Genomic DNA, 11,149 nt, shown 5'->3' with positions numbered 1-11,149 from the left:
GAGTGACCACGAGCCGGGCACGCAGGAAAATCGCAGGCCCGGCAAGAGCCTTCGCTGTGTGGGCTACTCCGTAGCCCGCAAAGCGACGGACAAACCGCCTACTCAAGCGCAGGGGGAAACTGGGCCCTGCCTAATGCGCCGGTTTCACATTGTCTGCGAAGAGGGAAGGACGGGATTCTGATTGGAGAAGCGGCGCCTCTTGCCCCTCCCCAGAACAGGCACGCGTGCGGTCTTACTCTCGTGAGAGAGGCCCCACGAGCCTCCCCCTCTTCATTCCCCCACCCCCGCAGCACTAGAAGGCGCGTGCGCGCAACTTGCACGCGTCTGAAGCCCCCCGCCCGCCCCCCGCCATCAGTCTTGGTAGCGCGTGCGCGGATTCCCAGGCGGCGGCGGCGGTTAGCGCGTCCCTCCCTGCTCCAGTGAGGGAGGGAGGGGGGGGTGCAGACGAGGTTCCTCAGTGACCCGCCCCCGGGAGCAGGGGGCGGTGCCTGCTGTCCCCTCCTTTCTTCCTCGCCTCGCCACCGGCGGCGGGTGTGCAAGGGGCTGAGCTCGATTTCTTCCGTGGCGGCGGCGGCTCGGCTCAGCTCAGCTCAGCTCATCGTCTGTCCTCTGCGAGGCGGCGGCAGGCAGCGCTCTCCGGAGAAGGGGCCGGACCCGCCCGTCGGGAGGAGGCTGTGGGCGGCTGCGCTCCGTTCGGGCGGGCGCCCCTGGCTGTTTCCGGAGGAAGGAGAGACGCAACTATCCCCCTCCCCCCTCAGCGCGAGCGGAGCCCGGAGTCACCGCGGCGCAGAGACAGGCCCGGCGGGCGGCGGCGGCGCACACACACACAATGGCGCTCAAACGCATCAACAAGGTGAGCGAGGGCCGGGCCGGGGAGACGGCGCTGCTTCCCCCACCCCCCCGCCGCCGGGGCTGAGCGTCAGGCCCCGGCGGGGGGCGAGTCTCTGCGGTGGTGTCGGTGTTGCTGTCGCTCGGGGTTATTTGGTCCCGCACGGGGGGTGGGGGGAGGACGTTGCCTGGTGTGTGCGCGGTGCCCCCGGCTCTGGGTGGGGAGTGAGGGAGGCCTCCGGCCGGGGCGGATGACTCTTCTCTTCACCCCCCCCCCTCGCGGTGAAGAGCAGGGGCCTGATCTCCTTCCGGGGCCCGGGCTGCTGTGCGGGGCGAGGTGGGGAGGGCGAGTGATGTCGCCCGGGAGCCCTTTCTGTCGCAGTCACCGGGAAGGTGGCGGTGGCCCCGCGGGGAGGCTGTGGGTTGTCTGGAGGGCCCGGGCAAAGGCTCTAAATGTCAGTGTCACCCGGCGCGGAGATGGTGTCGGCTTCTCGCCTCCATCTCTTGCGCTGCTGCTGTTACTGATTCCCCGGCTGTGCTGTGGCTGTATTTACATCGCAGGGGCAGTCAGTGCTGGGTCGCTCCTTCCCGAGGGGGAATCCGCCTCCCGGCCAGATTTGGTTTCTCTTCCCTGGCGTGTAACTTCTTTCCCGCATTGTAAGATGGCGGCGGGTTTGCCTAGTTCAGGCTCTTTCCGGGTCTCTTGCTTTCTGCAATAACATCACACACACACGTCCACGCTCCCGTCAACTCACTCTGCACAGCAGCAGCTGCTCCTATTCCTCTAGATTTCCACTTCCCCTTGGAAACCCACCGCTTTCATAATGTCGTAGAGGAATGGCTTTTTACCTCATCTCTTGCTTTATTGGGGGCGGAAGACTGTTGTGTGATGATCTATTGAGAATTTCATCCTTGCACAATCCAGCAGGGTGGAGTAACTTTACAGCTAACTCAAAAAAAATGTTGGGGTGATGGAAGCTTAACCTTTCCAAAGAATAAGGTTTGTGGCAGAAGGTGGAGTTTAGGTAACTTGTAAATCTTCTCAATTTCAGTTGTGACGTTCCTGTGGAACAAAAGTTTAGTGTTATAGTGCAGCATTCAAGCTCCCAAACTGTTGGGGTCTTAATGACAAGCATGATTAAAGATAAATAGCTTAAGCTCTAAATTGGTGTTGATCTGTATTTACAAGCATTATGGCATTTTAAATATTTTGAGACTGGATGGATTATTTTTGTCTTTGTCACTTTACAGCTTGCCAACAAACCAGAAACTCATAGTGCCGTTAAATCATACACTGAAAATGTCAATTTTGGATACAGTGATTAGGGTTTGTCATATTTTTTCTTAAATATTACAGTAACTTGACACTCTTACTGTGGAGGTCTGGTGGCTTGACTTACTAGTTTCGTTATCTAACAGGAGCATAATGTGGTTACTGTGTCTTAATTTATTGCTTACATTCAAGAATAACAAAACTCTTAAATTCAAAACTGTTGATTTAAGTAGGAGAATGTGTAGATTTGAATTAAAATGACACTCTTAAAACACTTCCAAAATAGTTTCTGGTAAACTTGCCACCAAAACTTGTTTCCACTGTAACCGTAGATGATATAACTTAAATTTAAAATGCAGCTGGGTGACTCCCTGGTATGCTTTGTCACCAGTGCATACAAGTGAAATGCATCCTGAACTCAGACTTCTTGAGGTCTGAGCAATTTGTCAAGTATAAATCAAGACAAACTCTCAAATGCATAATCTATACTTAATCTGATATCTTGGAGCCTTAGCACATTTTTAAAAGTAATTTTGTACCAAGAAGTCTATTTAGATTGTAAGATTTTTGGAGTGTAGGGACTAACAAAATGGGGCTGCATTCTTGGATAGTTTTTAAGCACTGTCTTAATAAACACTTTTTTATTATTAATCATATGTCCAGGAGTTCAAATCTTTCCTGTCCAAGGTTAGTGGTTGGAAATGATAACCATTTTTGACTAGCATAGCCAAACCAGGGCTGCAAGATACGCATCCAAATTTGTTCTGTTTACAGTTGACTTGATTTTCAGCAGTTGCCATCTGAGACAATTATAGTTAGATGAATGCTTTATCTGTAATTTGGGATTCTGAGATGCTTTCCAAGCATGGCAAGCTCATCCGGACATCAGTTTCTAGCTTTTGTGGTGCAACAGATCAGACTTTGAAACTCTGTGCTTCCTTATAGTATGTGCTTGGCACTAGTCCAGAGCTGCAAAATGCAAGTCCAAGACCTCAGAACACTGTAAGTGTACATACCTGATTCAGTCTAACTTGCAAGTCTGTAGAAATTTTACCTGCCAAGGTCAGAGTTCATTGTCTTCAGCAGATGACATCACAAACACACAAAGGAGAGGCATTTTTCTTTCAATTTCTGATCTGGTTTGATTCCTTTGTTAAGGACCATGCTCTTTGAAGTGAACCAAAATATTAAACTTGGGGCTTGGCAGGTAAGTAAAAATAGACTTTCAGGTCTTGCTAACATATAGAAATTTGTTCTTAAAAGTTGGGATTTAGGATAAGACTACTTTTTTTTTTTATTTACAAAGGCTATCTAATATTGACTTGGCACTTCATCAACCATTTTGAAATTGTATTTTAGAATACGTGAAAACATTAGGCTATGTATTTTTGGGTAACTTAGGAAAGACTCTTCAATTCATTGAGTCTTCAGTTTTCACCTTGAAGCTACTGTTTTCTTGTTTAAGGATTAAATTAACTTAAAACAGAATACTGACTTCTGGTATTTGGGAAGAAATAGATGAAAATGTTATAACTGACAGCATTAACTTTTTACACGCGTTACATTACTACCAATGTACTGGTACTAGGTAGCTTTGAGATTATTTCCCAGTCCAAAATATGTTGTCAGTTTCTGCCCAAAGAAGTGGGATGGTTTTGATCTACTGGGAATTTGACTGCATCAGACCATTTTTATGGCAACTACTCTTAAAATAAGGAAATTAAAATACTAATAATCTGTTTGTGCACTGTGGGACCAAGGATGCCATAATATTGTTCAGGAAAAGTTTTTTCTTCAGTCTAATAGTTTTGGAGAGAGTGCAGGAGTAGGATTAAAAAGCTGATTAAAATGGAGGATGTACACTGCATTTAATGCCCAGAGGACACTAGTGAGGGACAGTGTGTTTAAAATATATAAATGAATGAATGAAGCAGGATATTTTTCAGCTTTGTTGAGGCAAGTTGTCCGTTAACCACCGATAAAGGGTTAGTAACTTGAAATCATACTTCAAAAATTAGTCTTGCTCCAGAGCGCCTCTAACAAATATTTTTTGCTCTATCATTTTCCTAATTTAAGTTTTATTCTGTTGCTGTTTGAGAACTCTACACAAATAAAGGAAAACTGGTTATGCAAGGCAAATAGTGAAATTGACTCTGATAGCACTGTGTACATATATGTGGAGTATACAAATTGGTGGGGACGGGATGGGACAGAAGTTTTGTCTAATCTTTTAGTTTTAGTAACTTTAAATTTTGTAACAATACAAAGACAGAAGCAACTAAGTGTCCTCTTAAATTAATCAAATGTCTCAACAGACTTTAAGCAGATTTTCCCACCTCTAGTGCATTCTTATAATAAACTACCTTTCCTGTGCATCTATTGAATTGGTCTTCAGTAAGAGGTCCTAAGAAGAAATATATTGAGATGCCAAGGTGGTTCAATATGTCAAGCTGAAAAAGAGGTCCCATAGTTCTTAGTCACTGTATTTATTTATTTAGTACCAATATAGTTATTTGAGGTATTAAAAGTAGTCACTGAGGTTTCTTAAAATGGCTTCCTTCCAAGTAAGGTGGGAATTGCCACTATACAGCAATCCTTGTTGTGATGTTTATATCTTGATCAATGATTTGCTCTGTTTGCCTTTATCGTGTGATTTGGAGGCAAGGGTTTGAGCTTGTTACAGGAATTGGGAGAATTTGTGCTTGTTAAAAGGTTGGGGAAATAAGCGGTGTTATAAGAAAATGGGTATTAAGCAGTAGAACAGATCCTGGAAAAAGCAATTGATGACAATAAGATATCTCTTTGTAGGTCATCTTTGAAGCACAAACTTTGAGCTTGTTTCTTTTTTGCTGCTTTATGACAGAAGCCTGAAAGGTTTTTAGACTTTCTCTTCTCGTTACTACTTTTGAAATTCCAGCCCTATCTAGGCTGACTGTGGCCATTGTGTACACGAGGGATTTCTCTCTCTCTCTCACACCCACCCACCTTTCTGATGTTACCATATTTTCAGCTGAATTGGTGGTAATGCTTCTTTTATAAAATACTTCAGTTCAGAAAAGGCTTATTCCTGGAGAGATAGTGAAAGGGTGCATCGCAAGAGCAAAGAGTAAAAGTTGATAAAGAAGTGGGAAAGGGATTTTCTGTCACTGTTTTTGTTAACAGGTCGTTAACTACAGTGGCTAATATTTTGGATAAATGAAGGCTTTGTTACTCTGGCTCCTTCACTTGATGTGTTACATCTTATAATAAACATTCCTGAGAACTCCCACAGGTTCTCCAGCAAGACCATAACACTTCTGATATTTGAGCTTAAAGATTAAGGCCATTTCTACACTACAAAATGTCAAGCCAATTTATGTCCGCATATAGCCACTTCAGATATTAAATAGCTTGTGTGTGTACACATTGGCTGCCTAGGTCAGTGGTATGCTTCCTTACCAGGAGCACTTGTATCGATTGTATTGTCAGTGTGGGGCATTGTGGGACAGTTCTTGAAAACCAGTAATAGTTGACTCAAGCAGCAGTGTCTATACTGACATTGCATTAACCTAATTGCGTCAATTATGACTCTGCGCCGCTTGGGGACATGGTGATATAGTACTAACTTGGCATAGAGAAGCACTTACGTTGGTGGGAGCCAAATTTAAGGGAAGACCTTTCCATAGCGAGGTTGACACAAGGCAGTTTCTGTCACCCTAACCTTGTAATATAGACCAGGACTAATAAAATTTTTCAGGCTATCTTTAAACACGAAGAAAAAAAAAATGTGAAAAGGAAAATGTTTCAAAATACTTTTACAGATTACCTTTAAAATTCTTGAACTTCAGTGTGTTCCTGGTTGAGTGAATGAACTGCAAATATTTTTCTAAAAAGTGAATTAAGGCCCAGATTGCACAAAGAAATAATGGTGTTCAGCACACAAATTTTAAGCCTTTTCTTTTCAGCTTGCTAGAAATTGCACTGATAGCCTTCCAGTCACTTTGATCCTCTAGTATGTATCATTCTTTCATCATACTTGGAGTCTTTTAGACTCTGGAGCTGGCTTTTAGGGTCTCAGCGAATGGGGTCTAGCTGTATGGTATGGTGGTGACAAAGTATCTGTCCATACTTCTTGAGATTAAACATAAAAACTGTTTGCAAAGCCACAATTAACAAAAAATGTCACTTGCCTATTTTAAAGGACAGTGGGCCTCTGAAAGTAACTGTGAAGGCCAAGAATGAATTGTTTTGGCGTACGCAGTGTTATAGCCGTATCAGTCCCAGGATATTAGACAAGGTGGGTGAGGTAATATTTTTTTTTTTATTGAACGAACTTCTGGTGAAAGATAAGCTTTCGAGCTTACACAGAGCCCTCTTTCAGGACTGGGAAACTTATTCAGGGCTTGTCTACACTACCACTTTGGTATAATTTACATTGCTCAGGGGTGTGAATAATCCACACACCTGAGCAAGGCAAGTTACATTGTCCTAAGAGCTGGTATAAGCAGCACTATGTCAGCGTGAGACTTTCTCCCACTGACATAGTTACCGCCTCTCACCATAGCCTCTCTAATGTTTCCGGGGTAGACTACCCCTCAGATTTCAGAGTAACAGCCGTGTTAGTCTGTATCCGCAAAAAGAAGAACAGGAGTACTTGTGGCACCTTAGAGACTAACAAATTTATTAGAGCATAAGCTTTCGTGGACTACAGCCTCAGAGTGTCACAGCTAAATACAAGATGAAACAGATTGTTTACATAAGTAGTTAACAGGCCACTTCAAGCTAGATGGTCCCTTGAAATGTGTTAACACCCCTCAAGTCATAGGGAAGAAAGGAAGGTGGGGACAGAGAAAAAGTCGTGAGGCTTGGTCTATACTACAGCCTTGCTTCCGCTGATGTAATTGCCCTACTACACTGATGATATAACTCCACCTCCACGAGAGGCGTAGGGCTTCTGTCAGTGTAGTTAGGGTGACGCAGTGACTGTGTTTTGGTGTTGCAGTCTGTGCTCTAACACGTGCTTCACTTGCCTTAAAAGCACCAGGGACATAAATTCAGTCTGACTACTATGTGTGAGGAGAGAAGAGAAACAGGTTTTGCTCCTTACACCTGGTTAGTTTCACTCTTGTCTGTGGCAGTGTTACTTATATCTGGTGTTGGCTAAAATTCTGCTGGGGACATGAAATTAACAAGAAAGCCGTCTCCCAGCCATGCTGCTATTGGGTCTCTGCTATAAGCCAGGCTGCCACCCAGGCTTCCGGTTTGGGCTGCCACTTGGGCTCCCTTCTGGAAGCCTTGCCGTCCCCTGGGGTCGGCAGCCGACTGGACTCTGGGTGCAGATCTCCCTGCTGGAGGCGAGAAACCACAGGCAGCTTTCCCCCTGCTCCCGCCTAGAAGTGGAGAGGTGAGAAGCCTGGCTCTCAGAACTCTCCTTTCCCTCCCCTCCCCCCGCACACACACGGCCCCTCTTCAGTTAGTGAAAGCGTGCCTGGTGAGGACGCACATCACTGACAGAAAGAGGGTAATGTGGACATGAGCCACTGCAGTAAGTAAATAGGTCATCGATTGTAGTGTAGACATGCTCTTAGTCTGGTATCAAGTTCTGTGGCAGAGCAGAAGTTCAGTCCCTCAGGGCATCTCTACACTGAAATTAAAGACCCTTGGCTGGTGCTTGGGCAAAGAGGTTATTTAATTGTGGTGTAGATGCTCGGGCTGGAGCCTGGGCTCTAGGACCCTGTGAGGTGGGAGGGTCCCAGAGCTGCAGCTGAAGCCCAGATAAACCCAAATGTCTGCACCGCAGTTAAAGGGACCCTTAGCCCAAACCCTATGAGCCTGAGTCTACTGGCACGGGCCAGTTGTGGGTTGTCAGTTGCAGTGTAGACCTACCCCAAGAGAGTGCAGATAATTCAGTTAATTAGCAGTAGTCTCCATAGATGTTCGGGCATCATGTAGTGTTCATTTAGTAGGTATTGGTGCCATGGTTTCTCCTGGAGGTGGAGTTTTGTAGGTTGTGGAGTAGTTGGTTCCACTTCTTGTATTTGTGTTGGATGGCTGTCATCAGCTATTCTTGATAGTTGTTTTAGATTTCTTGCATGATCTTTTTTCTTCCAGTATGTGGGAACATATGGTGATTTCTTGTCTGAGGTGGTCCTTTCTGGAGTATGTGAGGTGCAGTAAATGATTCCTCAGTTTTATGAAGTCCGTCTCCAGAGCTGTTCAGCATATTTAGTTTTGTATGTAGAGGTCAAGAGTTATGTTTTGTTCCTTGCATTTTCTCAGGAAGTAGATGTTGCTGTTAAGTTGCGCTTCATTTTTCTTCATCTTGTGGAGTTTCCATTTCAAATGACAAAATTTGGTACCTTGCATTGTTGTATGTAATGTTGTTGTAGCCATGTCAGTCCCAGGATATTAGGGAGACAAGTTGGGAGAGGTAATATCTTTTATAGGACCAACTTCCGTGGATAAGAGAAGCTTTTGAGTTTACACAGCTCTAAAGTGCTCAAAAGAGTCTCTCCCCAACAGAAGTTGGTCCAATAAAAGATATTACCTCAGCCACCTTGTTTTGGTGTTGCAGTCTGTGCTCCAACACCTGCTTCACTTGCCTTAAAAGCACCAGAGGCATAAATTCTGTCTCTGACTACTATGGGTGAGGAGAGAAGAGAAACAGGTTTTGCTCCTTACACCTGGTTAGTTTCACTCTTCTGCTACTTGAAGCATTATATATGGCAATAGGAGCATGATGCAATCTACAGCTGAGATGAAAAAGGCAGAGGGATCCTAAAAACATAGGTGTGTGTTGAGGGTTTGGGCAGCTGTCAAATTTCCTCCTCTTCCCCACCCCCCCACTAAGAGGGGTGGGGTCTAAGTGGAAGGTTTGAGAGGAAACCAGAATTTCAGCTGTCTAGTGAGGTCAGTTTGGAGATGTGAAGATGCTGTCCTGCATAAAGCCTACACTACAGTATGTCTTTTTCTAATCCCGTCACAATAGCAGATCAGAGGGTCTTTGAGAAAGTAGGGATGGTCCTGCCTGAGGGTGGGGAGTTTGGGATAAGTTGACTTAGCTGACTGAGCTTCCCTGGAGCATTTCCCTGGAACACCCCTTTTCCCATCACTCCCTTCAGTGCTATACCATCCTTTGTGTGGGTGGAGTACAAGTACTTTTCGTCTTCTCCCGGTCAGCCTCTTTCGCATTTGGGAGGTGATTAACCATTTCCAGAATTGTCCCAATAGTTTAGAGGGTGCGCTTCAGTGGCTGTTTTATGAATAAACAGTCTCTTCTGTGGAGGCAGCTTCTGCCTCAGGTGGTGGTGCTACATCTTGCACCACAGCCAGTGATGTAGACCCCTGCCTGAGATCACATCAGGGCATTTGCTCCTTAAAGGGATGAAAAAAGAAAGGGTCAATCAGGGGCCCCTTAAACTTCAAAAATCTTTATTTATCCGCTCCAAGATAGAATAATAAGTTAGGGCTTTTCTTCACAAGGAAATATACCAGTATAATTATGCTAGTAAAATATATGTTGCTACAAGTGTACTGGTGTAACTTCCTGTGTGGACATTCTTCCAGAACATTTACACGTGGAAAGTTACAGCAATATATCTATAGCAGTAGTATAGTTATGTTAGTAAATTTACCCATGTACATGAACTCTCATTCACAGTCTTGTATTCATAAAAAGTGAGGGTCCATAAGAAATCAGTCACTTGTTAAGTGGTAGCTAGGCCTCACATGAATGAAAAGCTGCACTAAGAATTTCAAAAATTGACCTTGAATACTTTAACATTTAAAATAAAAGAATCCTGGATTAGTAAATCAAGTGACATGCTGACATGAGGTTCAGTGTGAATCTAAATAGCGGTTGTGTGTTCACTAAAAGTGCAAGTTATGTTGCTTAACATTGCCCATTATAAAATATCTTCAGAATATTCTGAGAAGCTGTAGTGTCTCCGTGCTTTGTTACAGGGAATTTAAGTTTGCTGTCTCTGTGGAAAATTTACCCAAGCTTGGCTGAACTACCAGTATGAAAAAATCACAATTTGTCTGTTTTAGTAGAGGCTTGTTTATTTGGCAGAACATTTCTCTGATTGGCACTGAGTATCCTCCAGCCCAGGACACAAGGACCTGAGCAGGATTCTCGGTTTCAGGTGCACTTACTGGTTGCAGGGACATCAATGTGAGAACATGGGGGCTCTATCCTGTGTTGTCAATGCTCCCTCTCCATGCTGCTTGGGAGCCAGTAGAAGGGAGGATAAAACTTGATTCAGATGCAGAGGGTGGGGGACAATAGGGTCTGGGGTAGTGGTGGGGATGGATAGGAGCAGAGGAAGACAAGAACAAGGAGGCTTGGGGGATGGGGACAGAAGAGTCTGAGTAGAGAACACCACCTCCAGAAACTAGAACTGAACCACGAATTCCTGAGTTTGAACAGTCCTCCGCTTACTAGCAAATTGCCAGTGTGTTTCATGGCTGAGTGAGTCTTATTCCCCCACAGCGGCTGCTCCACAGAGGATAATGGCCTTCTACTGCAACCTCTTACTGTTACCTCAGGTGGTGGTCTATGCTGTGGTTCTAAAGGTTCCAGCTCTGCTGTTGACTCATGTTGGAGGGGAAGGGAGGGGTTTCAGTATGTTCCACATGATACAGTTTGGGGTTTTTTACTTTTTTTAAAAAAAGAACTTGGAAACGTTTTTAACATAAGGATTTTCTTGTATGTGAAGTTTTCTCCAATTTGAGAAACTTTGCAATGCCAGAATTTAGATGTACAGGATGGACACTACTCACTGAATGGGTAGCTATTCAATATACTGAACGATAAGGATAAAAAGAAATGTGGTCCTAGTTCTTATTTACTGCACACTGTCCAAACTAAACTGAATACAGATTTATTAATTTCCTCCTAGGCTTTCTGTGGTGTCTGCTACCGTAGCATGAGTGCTTCAAACATTAATGAAGTTGTCTTCCCAACACTCCTGTGAGATGGGGATAACTCAATTTTATGGATAGTGAGTTGAAACAAAGAGATTAAGGCTGAAAGCATACATTCATATTGCGTGCCTAATTTGAGATGCA

At 44.5% G+C, this 11,149-nt stretch overlaps 1 protein-coding gene across 2 annotated transcripts in view; it reads left to right on the top strand.

Annotated features, from left to right (window-relative positions):
• The first annotated feature begins 406 nt into the window (after positions 1-406).
• The window catches only part of UBE2D3 (ubiquitin conjugating enzyme E2 D3), a 28,654-nt gene continuing 17,911 nt past the window's right edge, over positions 407-11,149 (top strand). The window contains exon 1 of one of the 2 annotated variants that reach the window (XM_034771228.1): positions 407-853. In XM_034771228.1, the coding sequence (XP_034627119.1) occupies positions 830-853 (24 nt within the window). In that variant the 5' untranslated portion in view covers positions 407-829. The remainder of the gene's footprint in view (positions 854-11,149) is intronic. The other variant, XM_034771229.1, reaches the window with a different exon arrangement.

Source organism: Trachemys scripta, chromosome 5 (assembly GCF_013100865.1).
Source record: "Trachemys scripta elegans isolate TJP31775 chromosome 5, CAS_Tse_1.0, whole genome shotgun sequence".
Lineage (NCBI taxonomy): Eukaryota > Metazoa > Chordata > Testudines > Emydidae > Trachemys > Trachemys scripta.
This window is presented reverse-complemented; position numbering and strand designations above follow the sequence as displayed.